The following is a 20,775-nucleotide window of genomic DNA, read 5'->3' as shown; positions in this document are numbered from 1 at the left end:
CGCACTGAGTCTCCGACATAGTCGGGTGATTGCAGACTGAGGAGTCAAGGGAAGACAGTCGACATAGCATCAAGACCCCCACCATCAACCATTAACCTCTACTGTGATGTTCAATCAACACACCGCACACACATAAACCTGTTTTTAGAAATATAGGAAACCGTTACCCAGAGGAGAAATGACACGGCATCAAAAAGTCAGAGGCATCTACATTGGGAATGAAAGTCCCATCTATTGTTTTCTGCTGACTGGTGATTTAAAGGTCCAATAACAGCAGGACATCAGAAATGGTTCCTGCCAAGAGAGACCAAAAAAAGTCTCTGCTGTCAAGTATTCTTTTCTCCCTTTGATTGGATTGACAGTGACTGTACTGAGGGGAAAAAAAGACGGATATGCAACAAAACCCAAAGAACTGCTGAAAGCAAGCAAATGATGGCATGTGCATGCTTGAATAAGCGGTTGTGGACGGCCGCTCTTTTCCGTTGTGACCTGCGTCAGCGCTGACACTTTGGCTTCGCAGCACTGAGCTGACATTTTCATTGGCCCACAGCTCACTTATGGGACTGCTCGAGTAAGGATGGACCAGGAAACGAGTGGACAGGTGCCCACTGGGTGTAGATGCATTCTCAGACCACATGGCTCTCTCCACATTTGACAGTTTTACACCAAGCACATTTACAACAAGCATGGTTTCCGCGAAAGGCTAAAGAGGTGGAATAAAGCTACAGTAGAGTGTGAAATCCTCTTTGTTGAAATTGTTGACCCGTTCAAGACACTGGCATGCCAAACTATGAAGCTGACGCTTCAACAGCCAAAGATGCTAGATCACAATTTAGCGATCAAATCGTACCGCGGTGAAAAAGCTTGCTTGAAGCCACAGAGGAAAATTAGCTAGATATACAACGTTTCAAGCTTTTGTTTCTCCGCCTCGGTTAATCTTTCAAAGTCAACACCATATTAATGAAAAAGGGAGCCGCTTCACACAACATACACAGCCTGAGACCAAATGGCTAGGGTTGATAACTTTATTTTAAGCGCTGACAAGCCCCACAAACTGTTGACTCACACTGCAATCAAATTAAACCTAGGTAGTTAAGTTAAATGTTGAAGAGCCCAAAATATCTTGTTGCATTTTATCGCGGAGGCCTGCTGGAACTCTGCATTATTTTGGAACAGGTGTTGAGAGTCCACGATCTCACAACAGTGGGACACGCCCTCTGAATGCACAAACACAATTTTCAACAGACCACCGTGACACCTCCGGCTAGTTCTGCTGAAGGCCAGCATGCGGTACAGCTTTCTCTTGTGAATTAGAACTCCTGCTCCCCCCGCAGGGACTTGCGACGTGTCTGTCTGGCCAGTGCTTAGAGTCACTCATTAAAAACGCACATATTTATAGCTGCATATGTTTTGTGTTTTTTGTTTTTTTTTACTGTTACATGAGCACTTCACAGAAGTAGCCTGGGGTTTGTTTTGTTTACACTATGTGAGAAAATAATGTTAATTTATCTAGGATTTGGTTTCAAAGTTGCAACGTGACAGGATTTCCCCAAAATTAAAATCTGTCCAAATGTAAAGTTGGAATGCTTTGGGCAGCAGGCGGGCTACACACACATTCCTAGGACACACGCAGATAAACACCCGTTCGGGTGATCCGTTAACCTACCATGCATGTTTTTTTGCAAGGAGGGAGGAAACCGCAGTACCCAGAGAAAACCCACGCAGGCAAGGGACATGCAATCAAGAAGGATGGGGCCCGGAATCGAACCCAGGACCCCCGTTTGTCTATGTGTGGCCCGTGATTGACTGGCAACTAGTTCAGGGTATGCCCCGCCTACTGCCCGAAGTCAGCTGGGATAGGCTCCAGTACACCCGCGGTCCTCGTGAGGATAAGCGGATTAGAAAATGGATGGGTGGAGCATTTCAAGGAAGCTTCAAGGAATATATTCCAACCTGCCAGTAATCGCAGTCCTCACCCAGAAAAGCTACATTTCCTCTCAACGTTGGCGTCATTGTACAGATGTTCACAGTTAGAATAAAACGTGAGTGAAGGGGAGGGTTTTGTCAGGGGTTTTTATTTAACTTTTCCCTGCAAATTATGCTCGGATTTGGAATTGTACCTCGGAGGCATAAAACACTGTAGCGACTTCCATTCACTGGCTTGTTTTTGTACTTTGCGAGCATGCCTTTGGAGTTTGACAAACCTATGTTGAAGTTTATGGCAAATATAAATCAAATTATGTCTCGCTTGTCTTTCGCGCTTACAAAAGAATGCCGAAAAGGCTGTGTGAAAACAACTCCTATTTATTTCGGCATTTTCCACATTTCAGCTTTTTCCTGACAGTAATTGAGATCCGACGTTTCAACCCTTTCCGTCTCTTCTGTCACGGTTTCCTCTGAATGTCGGCTTCTCGATGCAATTTGCAAACTCTGTCTCGTGTCTTCAAGTTTAGTTGGGGCTAGCTGACATTTGCCTTCTCTCTCTGCCTCCAGTTCTCCTCACTCCGCTGTCAGGAGGTGCTCAGACCGAGATGAAGAAGGTAGTTGGGGACAACGCCACTTTACCTTGCCACCACCAGTTCCAATCATCTGGCTCGATTGACATTGAGTGGCTCCTGCAGAAACCAAACTCCAAACAGAAAGTGGTGAGACGACATCTTCGTTATCCTTTCCTTTTCACAACTTATTGCAATCATAGACGTTTTAAAGAGAGTGTATCTGGATTTTAGATTCCAGCTCAGAATCCCAGGATTAATAATAACCACATTTATGTCACGCTACCTGTTGCTAAAGGTCGAAATTGAAATTGAAATTGAATTGAAACAATTCTCAACCAGTCTTCTCAGAACTCTCAGAACTTTTTGTCTCATATCGATGAGCAGTCAAAGTTCAGTCGATTAGATCCTCAATCCCACCCACCACCTCTTTGATGAGCGGGTGACCGATTTATTCCTCTTGTCATGGCACTTTGAATGCTTTCCAACCAATTGCAGCATCATGAAATGAAACTAATTTAAGAAGAATATCGATGTAATTGTGTTTAAATGGAAATATTTCATTCAATTATTGTTTCTATTTGTTGAATGTATATTTATGAACACGTTGGCACACATTGAGGCCAAAAATACGACATTACGCGATAAGGCTTGACTCGGAATGGCTTGAAAAGAAGCTTGATTTCATTTCTAGTGGGATTTCAAAGCGGTTTTGTTCATGCTGCAGGCCAAACATCAACATGAGCTTCTTGTGTTTGTGTGACTGAATTCTCAGGCAAGTGACACGTTGACCTTTTTCAGAATGTAAAAAGATATCATAATGAAATCATAATGGATGTGCTGAGAGCAAAACGCAGTCTCGAGGCAATAATTTCATCAACCTTATTTATTCCGCATTCATTCTTTCAGCACATGCGCAAATCTTGATACGTTGATGGCATTTAAAACAAAAATAAAACGTTTGTCTAATTTTACTTCAGGCATTGGTGCCTTTACACTGATGGTGGCATTTAGATCATCTTTGTGGTAAGGCAGAGCTATTACCTCAAGGAATAAATCATTTAATCAAAAAAATAATGATAATAATTCAACAATGACACCGTGGTTTGTTTTATCTTGTAGAACTTGAGCAGTCGTGGGTTTAGAAATGCTCCATCCATTTTCCGATCCGCTTTATCCTCACAAGGGTCGCCCGGTTTAGAAATGTTCTCCATCCAAAATGCGCCGAACATCCCTGTGTAAAATCTCAAATTGAGGTATATTCTTTATATACTCCATTTGTAAGTCGTCTGTTGGTGTCCTGATGCGCGAGCATGCGTAAGCCCAACCCAGCGAAAAAGAAAAGATCAGGGAGAGGACAGGAAGGAGGGGACGGAGTCGTCAAATGTAAGCGTCTGTCTAAAGCTTTAATGATTCAAGGCGGGGGGGCTGCCACACTACGATGAATATTTAACGGGAAGATAACATCGAAGGCGCCATTAATTAAAATCAAACATCTGAAAATTTGATTAGGTTGAAAAGACCGAATGAATAAATCATTCTTTTGTACCGTCAGCGAGAGAAAGTGCAATCCTGCAACATTTAGCCCCTCTTAGCGATTGTGCGTGTTACATTTGTTCCAATCACTAAGGGACCAGACAGCAGGTTCAAGGTCATGCGCTCAATCACTGAAATACACTCGCCAATCACAACATTATGTCCACACAATTTCAAAATCAGTCATTCCACCTACAAGGGCGCCAAAGAGATCACTTAAATTCTAAAAATGTCTATCAGTCACAAAATGTGGTCATTATGGTATTCAAATATTAAACACGACTATTCCTAAATAAATTATATTAAAATATATATATATATATATATATATCATGTTATGCACTTCTGTAAGTTCATGTTTTTTACTTTACGACTTATTGTAATATTATTACTTAGGATTGTAATATTCTGACTTTGCTGTTCACTATTATCGTCTTTTTTTTTTTTGTAATTTATGTTTGTCCATCCATCCATTTTCCAAACCGCTTGATCCTCACTAGGGTCGCGGGGGGTGCTGGAGCCTATCCCAGCTGTCTCCGGGCGGGGGACACCCTGAATCGGTTGCCAGCCAATCGCAGGGCACACAGAGACAAACAACCATCCACGCCCACATTCAAACCTAGGGACAATTTAGAACATCCAATCAGCCTGCCATGCATGTTTTTGGAATGTGGGAGGAAACCGGAGCACCCGGAGAAAACCCACGCAGGCCCGGGGAGAACATGCCAACTCCGCACAGGGAGGCCGGAGCTGGAATCGAACCCGGTACCTCAGCACTTTGTAATGATACTAATTTCGAGTGACGACTCATCACCCAATTGCTGATGCTGTTGTAGTACACTTGCCTGACTCACGGGATCGGTTCCCACTGAGTGATGGTGTGCATGTGGGTGTGAACGGTTGTTTTCCTCGATATGTGCCGTGCGACTGACTGGCAACAAGTTCTGGGTGTCATCCACCTTCCGCCTGAATTCACCTGGAACAGGCTCAAGCAACTACCCGCAACCCTCTTCAGGATAAGCGCTGTTGAGGGTGGAAGATATTCATCTCTTTGATAAAGAATAAGCTGAGCTTGAGGATCAAACCAAGTTTGAAATCCTATATGATCTAATATTTAATGCTGAAATACTGAGTTTCTTTATTTAAAAAAAAAAGAATACATTTTCCCAGTAAATATGTCCTCCCAAAAATCTGCAGTGGACTTAAAAGCTCCATGTCAGCATTTTGTCATTGCAGCTTTAAAAACAACAGCCTGTAGCCATTTTGCGAAAAATTCCTGTGAGTAGCACTTTGATGCTCTCGCTCTCTCGTATGTTTCTTTACATCGGTGCATAAGAACAGTATATTAGTTTCAGATGCCTGAGAGCAGTAAAATGTGCAGGAGCCAAATAATAAACAAGAGACATGCTTATTGGTAGTTGCCTTTATAGTCCATTTTGTTTCTGCGGAACTGCGGCGCTGTAATGTACAATACATCAATTTGCATTCAGGGTCTGATTTTTTTTTTCTGTGCATTTGGTGAATATAATCAAGCGGCCCGTCACCGCCTGTGGTTACGGCAGGTGGCGCCTGTTTGGTCGTCAGTGATGCGTTGTGGCACCGGCACTTAGTGGGCCCCATCTGGAGGCTCTCCCTCACCCTGAGTAATAGGCCCCCGTGACAGCTGTGTTTGTGGGCATGAATGCGACCAGAACGAGAGACTCGTAGGGATATACGCTGGATTGAGATGGAGATTGACGTCGGGAGAAGGAAATCATCAAATCGTTTTTCATGACAACTGTTCACAACAGTTCGATTCAGAAGGCATAGGAGCACTTTTAGTCATATGAGCATTTTTGTACTGAACAAACTACGTTGCACAGGCTCGAAGTCCACAGTCAGATTCAAATACGTAGCACCCAAATGTTATTTTCACTCTTCAAATCACACATTTTTTTTGTTTTGTTTAATTTCAATTCACGCATATTCATTCATTCATTCATTCATTCATCTTCCGAGCCGCTTGATCCTCACTAGGGTCGCGCGGGGTGCTGGATCCTATCCCAGCTGTCTCCGGGCACTAGGCGGGGGACACCCTGAATCGGTTGCCAGCCAATCGCAGGGCACACAGAAACAAACAACCATTTGCACTCACACTCACACCTAGGGACAATTTAGAGTGTTCAATCAGCCTGCCATGTTTTTTGGAATGTGGGAGGAAACCGGAGCACCCGGAGAAAACCCACGCAGGCCCGGGGAGAACATGCAAACTCCACACAGGGAGGCCGGAGCTGGAATCGAACCCGGTACCTCTGCACTGTGAAGCCGACGTGCTAACCACTGGACTACCGGGCCGCAATTCACGTATAATGACTTTCTATTCATCTTTTGTTATTATAGTTCACCAATACCAAACCACTATTCTGTTTGCGTTCATTAAAAACATCAAAATTGTTCGCCCAAATGGTCCTGACAAGTAAAACAAAACAGAAGGAAGTGTGTTACATTGGAAAGTAACTTTTATTTAACACTTACTTTCAAAAAATATATATTTACAGTACCGGCCTTCTGTGGGAATTTACTGAGTCAGGTATTTTTTTTTAATATTTTTTCCAAGCTGTTAAAATCCCATCATTGCCACTGTGGGTCCCATTTGCCTGATGATTTCTCATCTCATTGCCTGGACACTTTTTATTATTTAGTCATTTTGGCTGCACAGTGAAAAGATAAATCACATTAAATAAGGGAACTTGAAGATAATCAGACAGCCATAAATTTGAATCCATACAGACACAATATGAATATGTCATACATTGTCATCAGTGTAATACAACATGAATCCTTTCGGGGACAGTGGTTACTACAGTGGACAGCTTATCGTGTTATCAGGGTGTATGAAAGGGTTAAATACTTATTATAGTATATTATTAGTGGAAAGATCCATGACATATTTGATGTAGCTATCGGCTGTTTGAAAGAGTGGAAGTAGCCTCTGGGTTGCAATCATTACCCATTGGAAGGAGGCTCGCGTTTCCACGGGAAAAGCCGCTACGATATGGTACGACGGTAAATGACAGATCGGACGTGCTAAATTGCCGAGCATTTTCATTTGGCATGTTGTAGGAGGAGTGTAGACAAAAAGATCAATCTGGCAAAATCAAATATGATTCACCAAACGTGAGATAAATTCTACTGGCAGATTTTGACGCCATCTGATCGGTAGCTTCAAACCAGTGGTTGGGGACCACTTAGCTAAATTTGCTTGCGAAGATTTGAACTCACCAACATTAATGACAGTCTGTGATGCGTTGCTCTTCAATTTTTCCAGATCATTACGTTCTTCGGTGGCCACGTGTACACCAACGAAGCGACGAGCACTGATGGCAGTCGCCTGTCCTTTGCTGGAGAGTACCTGGGGGGTGACGCCTCCCTGCTGATCAGTGATCTGCTGCTGACCGACTCCGGGGAGTACTACTGCAAGGTCAAGACCGGGGGGAAGTACCACTGGAGCCAAGTCAACCTCATTGTGCTGGGTAAGGGTCCGAACCCAAACACACACGCGTGCAGAAATTTATTGATGCTCATGTTGCTGCATGTCCACACACAGACCTCATTGAACGGGTCATTAACCCAACACATTTCCTCTGCCATGCTGACCGATCCCATGATTCAATTTGATTCAGAGTGACTGATTGGAATCTTCTTTTAATTTGTTGATGAGGTGAGACCAGAAACATGCAACTGATTTATGAGTTTGATTCTCGACAAATGTAACTAAATGGATGTGTGTCCTTTTGAGGTGAAAGTCTATAATTAAAACTGTCTCCCCGTAAACCCCCGTATAAGCTTCTTAGGAAAGTTCTTTACACAAATGATGTCTGGGGGAGCTTGTTTTGGCCTCTCAATCCTCAGTGAATTCATTATTGTCCGTTTCATGCCTCTACTTTCCATTCTTTTTGTTTTCCAACAAGCTTTAGAGCAAGCTCAGTGGAAATGTTCATCGTTCCCTGCTCATAGCTAAACAATTCTGAAGGACGAATGGCAAAGGGAGGGGGAGGAGGGGGGGTGGTAGCGGTCCGACCATTCAAGCCAGGCGCAAAGTCCGGCGGGAAGACTGAGATCATCTCGGTGACGGAAAAGCAGGCGATTTATGAAAACATCATGGGATATTAGTTCGGCCCGCGGTTATCGGTATTCTAATAGAACAGCCTGTTAATCCTCTCCCTCTCATCTCTCTTCCATAAAAAAAACATTTCAGTGAGTTAGCGCCTCCATTTTTTTACAAATTGCCCTCAGCTTTCGTGGTGCCGCTTTCGATTTTGAGGAAACTGACATTTGCATTTCTCTCTTCAAAATAATAGCTTGGTGCCAGGCAGGTTTGTTTATGCACTACCCGCCTGTGAATTGTGAATGTATGCTTTTATGAGCCAGTTTGCAAAAGCAAACATGATTGAGGATGCACCGTCATTTCCGGACTGCAAAACGCACCCAATTAAAAGCCACAACAGCTAAATATTGCCATTAAAACACATTTGTACATAGATGGCTGTAGTAAAAATGTGTGAAATTCATACATAAACCTTGTCACATTTCAAGCCGCGGGGTTCAAAGCGTTGGAAAAAAAATATTGGTTTATAGACCAGAAGATATGGTAAATGTAGAATTATATCTGGCTGTATTTTTGTGGCAATATAACGACAATCGTAATCTTAATTATTTCCAAAAGCAACTGTAATTGAATTACTTATTTCCTCCCAAAAATATGATCAATTACAGCTGCGTTTTTTTTTTTGCAATTACATTACATACTACATGAAATAGAATTTAAAATATTTTTTTCATTATCATGTAAGAAATCCTCTATTACATACAGATAAGATGATTCTCCGCACAAGCTACCTCACAACAGTGTAGTTTCATCAACATACCGCAGCTCTGCAGACTGTCAGTCCCAACCAAATGCACAAACGCCGACACTGCGACGACGACAAAATAGAAAAGGGCCGTTTAAAAATAGCTTGCCACTGATCTAAAAATACACTGCTGGGATGGAAGCCAGGCTATTTTCGGGTTTTTCTCATAGCTCAGCAAAGCCGTCCGGTGTGTTTAAAGACAGAGAGGCAGTATGCGTTTCAGCAGCATCCAGAACTCCTCTTCTGTGTGTTTTTTTTTTTTTTTTTTTTGTCGAGCTGCTGAACTGAAACCTTTGTGCTGTTGCAGGAAGGGGAAAAAAAGAAGAAAATAATGACATTCACAGCCATCTTCACAGTCACAGTGAACGAGACTCCATAGACTCAGTTTCAACTCTCTGTGGTCTCAAACGGAGCCCATCTATTCCTCATCTGTGGATTTTATCTTGACAGAATCAAACCGTTTGCCACATATTTAATCTACTTTGTTTTCAGCCATTGTATTTATGTATCTATGGGCTTTGTGTGAGTGGGGGGAAAAAATTGAGCTTAAGCAATTGAATCTCTGTGGTATAAGTCAGTTTTATTTGGAACATGTTCACATTTTGCAGGTTTCTAACAGTACAAGACGTTCATTCACTCATTCATTCATTCATCTTCCGTACCGCTTGATCCTCACTAGGGTCGCGGGGGGTGCTGGAGCCCATGCCAGCCGTCTCCGGGCAGTAGGCGGGGGACACCCTGAATCAGTTGCCAGCCAATCGCAGGGCACACATAGACGAACAACCATCCACGCTCACACTCGCACCTAGGGACAATTTAGAGTGTTCAATCAGCCTGCCATGCATATTTTTGGAATGTGGGAGGAAACCGGAGCACCCGGAGAAAACCCACACAGGCCCGGGGAGAACATGCAAACTCCACACAGGGAGGCCGGAGCTGGAATCGAACCCGGTACCTCTGCACTGTGAAGCCGACGTGCTAACCACTGGACTACCGGGCCGCAGTGACTACCATAAACTGTTAGTTCTGAGTTGTGAAAAAAAAAAAAATCATAATTTTGTTTGCACAATAAAAAACACAGTCAGTTTTCAGGGTTTTCTTTATTATTATTTTAATTTTTATCATTTGCAATGAAGCAGAATTTATATTTGACTGAAAAGGTATGCTGGCCATACTTTTTTAAAAGATATTTGAATATAGTTAATGTAAAGAGATACTTGATTGATTCAATAAGACATTCCTGTAATTATTAATACTACCAGATTAATATTGCAGAGCTCGGCTTGAGTATTCTTGTGTGGAAGTTGCATACGCTCCCTGTGCTTGTACGGGTTTTCTCTGGATGCTGCAGCTTTCTTCCACATACACATTAAATCCAACTCACCTGGATGAATCCACGCCCATTAGGAAATGGACAGACTGAATTTGAGGTTGTGATGACATATTCAGATCAACATCAAATCTTTGTGTTAACGCCGTCGGGCTACATCTGAATTGTGTTTGTCTTACCACTGATATAAACCGGTCATTTGCCATGTTTACAGTGAAACCCTCAAAGCCCAGATGTTGGATGGATGGCGACCTCCTGGAAGGTAGTGACGTCAAACTGAGCTGCAAGTCCAGCGACGGTTCTGACCCTATCAACTACAAGTGGGAGCGAGTGCTGGACAAAGGCAAAAGCCTGGGAAAACTGCCAAACCTGGCACTGATAGGTAAGGAAAAGAATGACAGTTTAGCTCCACCAAAGATGTCTACAGAGATGTGCTATCAGGATTCGGTTTCATAACAGCACTTTATCCATTTATCCAGTGGTCTCCTTTTTTTTTAATCTTTGCCACATTTATTTATGTTCGAGTAGTGGAACTGTGTAATAATTAAGATGCAGTGCGGAGCTCAGGGCATTTTGATTGTCACAATGTACCATTCTCTGCTGTCCAGATCTGAAGAACCCTGAACTTGTGACCCTGAGGAACCTCACCATGGACAGCACAGGTGTCTACAGGTGCACAGCCAGCAATGATGTGGGCGAGGAAAACTGCACCATTGAGGTCACAATGCAGCGTGAGTGTTTGGAAGGTGGGAGGCGGCGGGGGGAGGGGGGTGTTCAACTGGCAACTTATTGTGCCATTCACCTCACCTCCACCTGTCAGACTGACTGATGGCAATTGTTTCAAACTGCAGATGGAAATTTATGCTTCCACACCCCATGATACTTCCCCAGTCTACCAACGCATGGGAGTGCACAGAATGTGCTGATGCCACCTGTACTCCAACACTCGTGTTTCACTGGCACACTAATATATTTCTAGAGTGGCCATGCGGTTGGGGTCACGTGTAAACAAATTGACACGTCTTGTAGCTCTGCACAAACTGGTTGATGACCGTAGTGGTAAATTGAAACGTGCACAACAAAGTAAAATTGCCTATTTGTTGTCAATGTATTGACTATTGTACTTATGACAGGTTAGTTTGATTATTTCAAATTGTTTGCTTTCCTCATTCAACCAAAATATCCGAAATTTTTAGTTCGCATGATGCCGTGACCTACACCACTGGAAAATCATTCATCTTCCGTACCGCTTGATCCTCACTGGGGTCGCGGGGGGTGCTGGAGCCTATCCCAGCTGTCTCCGGGCAGTAGGCGGGGGACACCCTGAATCGGTTGCCAGCCAATCGCAGGGCACACATAGACGAACAACCATCCACGCTCACACTCACACCTAGGGACAATTTAGAGTGTTCAATCAGCCTGCCATGCATATTTTTGGAATGTGGGAGGAAACCGGAGCACCCGGAGAAAACCCACGCAGGCCCGGGGAGAACATGCAAACTCCACACAGGGAGGCCGGAGCTGGAATCGAACCCGGTACCTCTGCACTGAGAAGCCGACGTGCTAACCACTGGGCTACCGGGCCGCCCACTGGAAAATCAACAACCATATTATTAAATACGTTGAAAAAAATGCGTGCCTCTCTTATAGTGCCAAATAAAACCGAGAGAAATTTTAACACACACTCGAATATTATATGCACCTCGAAAATCGCCTTTCAATGTCTCCTCCACCCATTTTGGAAGAAATCCTCTTGCAACAGGATTCTTGGTGAGGAGCTAAACCTGTTTTTGTGGAGTCAATCTCAACCTTGCAGCGTATGGGGTGTATTACAGTACAGTTTACTGAAGATACTCATCAAAATTACAGAGGCACAGAGTATATAAGCAAGGTCTTGCACTCCGAAAACACATGTGGAACAAATAGTGCCCGGGTTTTTAGTTCGGTGCCGGCTGTATATAGACATTAGATATTACATTGGAATCAAAGTACACCTTTTTCACAACCCCGAGGTGCCAATAAAAATAAGCACTTTTTTCCCCCCTTTAAACCGATATACGATTTAATACGGTATAATACGGTTTATACTGCCCCCCCTTGATTTTGGATGATTTTTTTTTCCACACCCAAAAATGATGTGTGTTATTCTCAAAAAGATTGCGGTAGATGTCCAGTTGTACCAAATCTATCTGATAGAATCTGTTATGTTTTCACAGATGTGAGGGATATGGGCAAGGTCGCTGGCGCCGTAGTGGGAATTTCCCTGGGTGTGCTCATCGTCATATTAATTATTTGGCTTGTCTTCCGAACAAAAGAGAAAAAGAAGTACGAGGAAGAGGAGACTCCAAATGAAATAAGGTTTGTTCTTCGTCCTTTTCACTCAGATGTGTACTTTTCTTTGTGTCTGTGTTCTACCAGACATGTTTAATGGAGGACTTCTTATGACAGTACTGGGGACATACTGCATTTCCTCTAACGGTCAAAGTGAAATGTAAAGGTTGTTTCTTTTACCTCTTGTAGTATAGCAAATAAATGCTTGCAGCCTTTGTATGAAGAAGTATGGCAAATGTATTTGTTAAGTATGAACAACTGAATGACTCTTGCTGCTTTTATGTGTGTTCCAAGTGATACAAAAAAAAAAATTACGCATTTTCTGTGACTAATTTGCGTCAGTGTAGGTGCTCGTTCACGAATGCAGCCTTAAAAAATGTTGCAAGGTGGAGTGCGAGCTTTCAGAAATAATGCAGAAAAGATGAATTTTCTACTTGATTTTCTACTTGTATGCCATGCGAGGGAGTGGCAAGGTGCTTCAAACAGACCGCAACCACTTGGGTGCGAGGTACAAACCCCAGCCATATTACTTCTTCAGTTTTTTTTCCAGAAAATTACTTTTCATCAACTTTTTACACGAGAGGTTTTTGACTTTCTGTGGAAAAGCCGACACTAATCCCTCATAAGCACGATTCGTCTGCCTGAATGAGGCGCACGATGCGCACAAATGCTAACGTGTTGACAGCGCATGATAAACTTTACACCATAGTCGGGTATCTTGTTCCAATTGATCCCTTCAATGCAGTGTTGTTTTTACAGTCTCACAAAGCATAATTTGGACGTGTCAAACTGAATCCAGAAAAGCTGTGTATACACACTTTTTTTCAAAGCATCAGCTCATTAGCGAGATTTTCAGAATCCCGATAAAGATCATTGATCATTTGAACCAGGTGTGTTGGAGGAGGAAGATATCAAAAACAGGCTGAATAAGGACTCTTGAGGACTGGAATTAAGGACCCCATGTTAACCAGTCAAGCAGTACTTTATTTTCAGATCCCCAGAATGTTTTGTTGAGATGCCATTTTGAATTTCCCATGACCCCTTTGAGGGAGTGTGACAATGATAATGCCAAATTTAATCCTCCTGCATACCATTCATACTTGTGGCTTTCTAATAAGTCACATGACATTGGTGTAGGAAAATGGCGAATAGGTCTCAGTTTTTTAACTTTGGGTTGTCTTCACTTTTGTTTACCAATGGTTTCAATGAGGACAGTAAATTTACACTGTTACACGAACTCTACACGGACTACTTTTTGCTTGATCTTGTAGCAAAGTGTTATGTCTTCAGTGTTGACCCATGAAAAGATAAGAGTATTTACAAAGCTTTGAGTAGGTGGACCCGCTTTTTGTGAAATACTGTACATTTTGATCTCAGTAAATATTTTTCATGTATCTGCGTGTTTATGCAGAGAGGATGCCGAAGCTCCCAAGGCAAAGCTGGTGAAGCCCAATTCCCTGTCTTCGTCCCGTTCCGGCAGCTCACGCTCAGGTGCCTCTTCGACCCAGTCGATGGTGCACAACAGCGCCCAGCGCGGGCACCGCCCCCGCCCACCTGCAGTTGCAGCGCTGAAGGAAAATGGACAACCTCCGGGCTTTCCCCAGTCCCCTCCGGCTTACACCACAGTGGTGCCGTCCAAGACCCCCGAGCCCCCCGCCACTCCCAAATTCAACTCCAGGAATATGTCTGGGCCAACACCCCCGACCCTAATGGTCCCCGCCCAGACCAAGGCCTTTCAGACTGTGTAGGACCCCTGCCCAGACTCCCATCCATACCCCACAACCTTGCACCCACTTCCTAAAAGCTAAGACTCCTCCATAAACAAAGAAATGCAACTAGTTAAAAGGATGTTATTAAAAATTCAATACTATAAGTCAAGTACTTCTAATGAATGCATACTTAAAAGGGAAAATATGAAATGCTTGTCCCCTACTGAATTACAAAAAAAACACACACACACACACACACAAAAAGATCAGAGAAAAGGCACTGTTTGTGTCTTATGACTCAAGGAAGGAAGCACTGTGAGCGGAAAGCTTAAAGCCCCCCCACCCCCCCACTCCCTTGTTGAGTATATATCTAATCCAAATTTTAGGCTTGTAACGGAGCAAAGGGTGAAGCATTCAAACCTCGGTGAAAGTGGAAGTAGCCCCCCTCCCACCACGGGATGTACAGAAATGGAGACTGCAGATATTTTCTATCCAGCAGGAGGATGATATGATGTCATCTTCTTCCAGCATCAGATCCAAAACCACAGACCCCATTTGCCACCCGTGGGTTGACCCAATTGGGCCCATTCGTGCGGCCAGACACAGTATTTCAGTGTGTGTGTGTGCGCATGTGTGTGTGTGCGCATGTGTGTGTTCAACATCAACCTCTCTCATGAGAAACACACAACAAAGCTACTTAGACTCCCTCATGTGACTGAACAGCCTATCTGCTTTACCACCAGCAGGGCAAACTTCACATCGCACTAACAGTGGAGTCATATCAACGGAGTCTTCACCTCTTTTCTGGTACTGAATACCTTAACGTCTATTAACTACATAGACTCGGCCTGTAGATGGGCCGTGCTTTCCGTATAAGCATCAATAGCTGAAGTCAAGTATAATATTTGCCACCGATCCCTAATAAGGCGTATTATTATTTTTTCTTTGTTTGTTTGTACCAATGCTGAAACCAAAATGTGTCACCATGAATGTGTGATGGATGATGAGGAGCGAGGACGTTGTTTTCGCTCCCAGAGAGGTACTGAATCAATCGGCTCATCGAAGTATCCCTAAGTGGAGTTGTATGCGCTCTCTCTTCCTGGTGCGATCTTCAGTCGAGTCCAGTCAAGTCCGATTTATTTATACAGCACTTAATCACAAAAAGACTCCCAAGTCCACCATTGACAAATATTAATGACATCTCCTGATCTAAACCTGACCAAGAGGAGAAGGTACAAAAATAAAAACAATAAGAAGGATGACAGATGTAGGCAATTCCCCTTCCAGGGTGACCAGGGCTGAAATGGACGCCAAGTGGGCAACATTTAGTGACACCTAGTGGTACGATACAATATTGTCTTGTACTACGACATCAAATTAATAACAAAGCTGAAGTGAGCTTTAAAGTGTTCTATTATTTACGATGGTAGGCACATCTTACAGTATGACGGCACCATTTCACAGAAATGATTCGATCCTCACATAAATTATTCGATTATTCGATTCTAAGTCACAGGCGCATTGCTGAAAACACAAAAACGCACCATCGGAGAAGTTGGGAGATGTTACGAGAGGCAGACCAGGCAGGAGAACCGCAGCAACCGAGCGTGTTGCTTCGTATGGTTGGTGTACATAATGACCAACACGTACGATTCATTAAATCAAGAAAAAGACAGTCACAGTCTTAACGAGACATTGTGAGCTTCAGCACTCGGGACTACGTAATCCCCCCCACCCCCAAGATAGATGTTTACGAAAAAATAATTTCTCAGCAGTTGTTGGTTTTTTTTCATGTTCAAAGAGCTACTTTTCAGAGTAGCATCAGACGCAATGCCAGGAAGAGAGATGCCACTCTGTTGTTCGGCTCATTAGCAAGCCAGTCCTCTCGTTTGCCTCTGTCAGCTTCTTGCAAGCCTCCGCTCTTGTCTGCTTGCCTCAGTCTGTCCGTACCTTACTTGTCTCATTATATAACGTGTTGAATTAGTGAAGATAACCCAAAGAAGACACGAGGCCGAAGCTTTTTAGACATCATCGTGAGAAGGGCCAATTAGGCCGAATAAAAGGAACGGGAAGACTCATTTCAGTTGTAAAAGAGAATGCATCGAAATCAGTGTCAGGACTCTCAATGGATCCATAATAATGGGGTGGCAGTCAATGGCTGTCTGGCTGACTCAGAGGGCGCCGGTGTGTTCTTGGTCCGCCTGGTATCAGCCAACGCGCCTTTTGTCACATAGTCACAGACCCAGTGCAGTTTGATTGAACGTAGCTTAAAATAGAGCAAGTAGATTTTCTATCAGTGTGCCTTTGCAATCCCTTATTCCTTTTCACACTTTCTTTCTTTGTCTTTATCTTCACCGCACCGACTCAGAAGGTCTTTCGCGATAAATATCGATGCTACTTCAATAAGTCTCCCGCGGGGGAGGAAACAAAAAAAAATGAGGCTTTCCAAAATGGGGCACTTCAGAGCAGTTCAAAGTATCAATTATTGAGAAAGCAATATAAAGCCACGGGCGATGTACTGTACATGATGTAATCAGTATTGTTTTGTATTGTACATACAGATAGATATATGCACATGATGTCATTTGCCTTGATCAATTAGGGTACATGAGGGGAGATTTGCTCCCTCTACAGGTAAAAGTCAAATGGAAAACCCAAAGGTGAATTCAAAACATGTTGTTTTGTGTTCTAAATCAGTGGTCCGAAGAGTTTTTTGTTTTGTTTTGTTTTTTCCGACAGACTCCGGACCTTCATCGTAGTACAGATTTTTCACGGAACAGCAACCATTGCCAGTAATTGCCAATAGGGGGGCGGTGGTGCTCACACATATTCCCAACTGGGATGTGTATGTTCTACGCACACACACACATACACATACACACACGCTTTTCAAATGACATCCAAGGGAAAACTGAAGTGAAGTCAGTCAGAACATGCCCCGCAAAAACAGGTGAAGACTGCGGAGCATCGTACTGCACCCTCCAAAACTAAGACAATCTAATATTACCACGTGTGTTTATGAGGCACAATACTAGAAATTCAGTTTAGTACCTGCTTTTTGACCATGGAAAATTGTTGAGTCATTCATACTTTGAAGGTTTCACTTCACAAGTGATTTGTTACTTGTTAAGCTTTGGTGGCGGTCATGAGAGTTGGCCTTATCTTTGGATGTTCCTTGTCAAACTGAAGTGAAGTTGGAAATTGATATTCAAATTTGTGAGATCCATCCATCCATCATCTACCGTTTATCCGGGGCCGGGTCGCGGGGGCAACAGCTTTAGCAGGGAAGCCCAGACTTCCCTCTCCCTAGCTACTTCTTCCAGCTCTCCCCGGGGGATCCCGAGTCGTTCCCAGGCAAGCTGGGTGACATAGTCTCTCCAGCGTGTCCTGGGTCTTCCTCGGGGTCTCCTCCCGGTGGGACATGACCGGAACACCTCACTGGGAGGCGCTCAGAGGGCATCCGAATCAGATGCCCAAGCCACCTCACCTGGCTCCTCTCGATGTGGAGGAGAAGCGGCTCGACTCTGAGCCCCTCCCGGATGACTGAGCTTCTCACCTTATCTCTAAGGGAGAGCCCGGACACCCTCCGGAGAAAACTCATTTTGGCCGCTTGTATCCGGGATCTCGTTCTTTCGGTCACGACCCATAGCTCGTGACCATAGGTGAGGGTTGGGACGTAGATCGACCGGTAAATTGAGAGCTTCGCCCTTTGGCTCAGCTCCTTCTTCACCACGACAGACCGATACAACGTCCGAGATAGATTGTGAGATCTGCGGTGGAAATAAACATGTACTTTGACTTCACGTGAGGGACTTCCCTTCTGACTCGCCTGTGAAGGGAGGCGGAAAGATGCCTTTTAAACAGACAGCAGTTCGTAGCCGACCAAGGAAGCTAGCGTGTGTATGTGTGCATGTGAATATGAGTGTCAGTGTGGACGGTGAGGGTGCGTGCATGTTATTTCAGTCTAAGCCCTCAGGCCACGCCCACACACACTCTACAGTTCGCCATTCGGCGAATGAGAGGGGATCTAAACGGGCAAAGTAGCCGTTAATTAACGATCACCTGACTGTCAGTATTTTCATTTGGACCGAAGAGTCAATTGAAGCTTGCCTTCCAAGCGGCAGCCATATTTACGCTTGTAGGGGAGGAGGAGTGTGTCGAGACAAGTGTGTACATAATTCATCAGTGGGCTTCATGCTTTTACACTTGGCCGCGGGTGCGCACACACAATAATATTATATGTACATGCAAATACTATATTAAGTAGTTATGCATGTGGACAAAAAGTCTTGGGACGGAGCCTACCTCTTGAGCGATTAAACTGTAAGGCCGAGCTACGCTTCTTACAAAGTCGATTCGTGGGATTCTGAAGATGCCTTCCAAGTTGCTGGGAAGTCGGAAATAGCCTATTTGAAATTTCGAAGGTGAGACTGCAAAGGATTTTCCAATGGGAAAATAAACAACAACAAAAAAAAAACCCTGACAGGTACATGACAGACTCATGACAGACTCACATAGTCTAAGGGATTGGAACGGGATTGGCATCAGATTACTTGAGTACAATTCCAGCAGTGTCCCAATACACTTGAGGTTGGAATTTCCCAGTTTTCTGAAATGCAGATTTACGATTCTTGACCAGACAATTCGATGCCTCCACCTCTGTGGGAATAACTTTGAGGAAAGCCCAGTGATCAGAGAGAGGTCCATGGTCTGGACGAATGAACACCTCGATAAATTCTTCCACATAATATGGATCTAGTGTAAAGTTGTAAAGTCTTTACCAGAAGACTGGATGCGGTTATAACTCCTCCAGCTTTTCTGTAGCTCTCTGTGTGTGTCCAGATATTTTTTTTTTGTCTCTGTAGCTGCATTTCCACAAGCACGGAGGTGCTCACGCACATTTCTGTTCCTTCAGAGTCAGCTTAATGGATTGGATGTTGGGCACTATTAATATGAACTAATAGAAGTCGTGACAGTAACAGCAACAGTGGCGGATTCTCCAAGCCGTTGCTTGTCACGAGATTCTGTCAGAGCGCTGTAGCGCTGGGAATCAGGAGGAGCTCCAAACACGATTGATATCGAGCCAAAGCTCTCGACGTTGAAATTCCCCTCCGCCATCGATGAAACAATAGCAGCGGCAACGGCGGAGGAGGAAGAAAGGAGCCGTTCAAACTCCTCCAAGCGCTTTGACTCAGGTGGCAGATCCCTGACTTCATCCTCTCATGTGCGGCGCTTTCTCTCAACGGATTTCCGCGATCTCGTGGAATCAAGACCACACACACGGAGCGTATCGTCTTTTAGAACAGTATTTCAATCGACACTGTATGTGTATTGTCTCATCATCAACACTCAAGTGTTAGGTTAACCCGTGTCGTGTGATAACCGCATTTTTAATGTTTGTTTTATTTCCGACTTGAGGGCGGAGCGAAATGATGCTCAGAGATTTGGGCCTCGGAATGTGACGCGTTTTCCCCCAAAATGACGGACGGTGCTGAAGTCACCCTGGAAAAGGGATCTGAAGGGACCTGCATGTCATACGAAACTGAGCAAAGGAATGAGAATGCTTTGCTTTGATGTATCATACCTGTATTTGGATAAGGAATTGAAAAAAAAAATCTACAATTGTACATACAAAATTTATGAAGCTTTATTTTTTTGGTCTTATCTTTTGATCTTTTTCATTTGCATCCATGTACTTTGCACTTTTGTGTGTACTGCACTCATCATGGGTCTGTGTGGCATGTGTGCGGTCGGCTGTTTCTCCCTGACGACATAGCAAAAGCGTCAGGAGCAGACGCGCATGCTCCAGCGGTACTGAAGGGTACGTGCAAGACACTCTTGTTTCCTTTGGACGATCATCCATTTCTTTTCGGCAGTTGTTCGGTTTTGAGTCACCGTGCTGAATTCTTTGTTTGATTGATGACAAAACAATCCATGTAAATATCACAATTTTAAAAATGTATATTTTTACGACTTATGAGTTATTACTCTTTCATTTGCAAATAAAATATTCAATGACAACCAACTTGGACTTCTGGTGTGGGTTTTTTTTTTTTGTGGTGCTTACAATGCGACAAATACTCCCGATGGGTAAAACGAGTGAACCAATTTTTCCTATTCCTTGTCAGCAAAGACAAGTTTTGCATTTGCATCTTTGCCAAATTTAACTGCTGCGTCCTTCACTTTGCAAACAAGCCCCGGAAAGTAAAACATTTCTCAAAACACGCATAAAGTCTTCAAGGCAAAATAACAAGGCCAGAGTGTAGCCAAACACTGTATTTTCTGAACAGCCTATTTCCTCTCAACAGTATTTTTATAGCATCATTGCCACCTAGTGTACAGTCAGAGGACATTACAAAGTGCCCACGTACACCCATTTTAGTCATCAATCCAGCCGGTTAAGAAAGCTATCTGGCTGTGTTGTATTTCTCTCGATACCTGACCCACTGATGGCTAGGATTTCTAAAAGGAAAGTTTTCCGT

At 43.7% G+C, this 20,775-nt stretch overlaps 1 protein-coding gene and 1 long non-coding RNA gene across 2 annotated transcripts in view; one reads left to right on the top strand and one right to left on the bottom strand.

The window, feature by feature from the left end:
- Positions 1-20,318, top strand: part of clmpb (CXADR like membrane protein b) — a 66,666-nt gene extending 46,348 nt beyond the window's left edge. The window contains exons 2-7 of the mRNA XM_052078565.1: positions 2,494-2,645; positions 7,339-7,543; positions 10,468-10,635; positions 10,862-10,984; positions 12,470-12,611; positions 13,996-20,318. Of these exons, the coding sequence (XP_051934525.1) occupies positions 2,494-2,645; positions 7,339-7,543; positions 10,468-10,635; positions 10,862-10,984; positions 12,470-12,611; positions 13,996-14,332 (1,127 nt within the window). The 3' untranslated portion in view covers positions 14,333-20,318. The remainder of the gene's footprint in view (positions 1-2,493; positions 2,646-7,338; positions 7,544-10,467; positions 10,636-10,861; positions 10,985-12,469; positions 12,612-13,995) is intronic.
- The window catches only part of LOC127609034 (uncharacterized), a 137,681-nt gene that overhangs the window by 108,099 nt on the left and 8,807 nt on the right, over positions 1-20,775 (bottom strand). The window lies entirely within an intron of this gene.

The sequence above is a fragment of the Hippocampus zosterae genome, chromosome 10 (genome assembly GCF_025434085.1).
Source record: "Hippocampus zosterae strain Florida chromosome 10, ASM2543408v3, whole genome shotgun sequence".
Taxonomy (NCBI): domain Eukaryota; kingdom Metazoa; phylum Chordata; class Actinopteri; order Syngnathiformes; family Syngnathidae; genus Hippocampus; species Hippocampus zosterae.
Note: the sequence above shows the minus strand (reverse complement) of the source record. Positions and strands in the feature narration are given on the sequence as shown.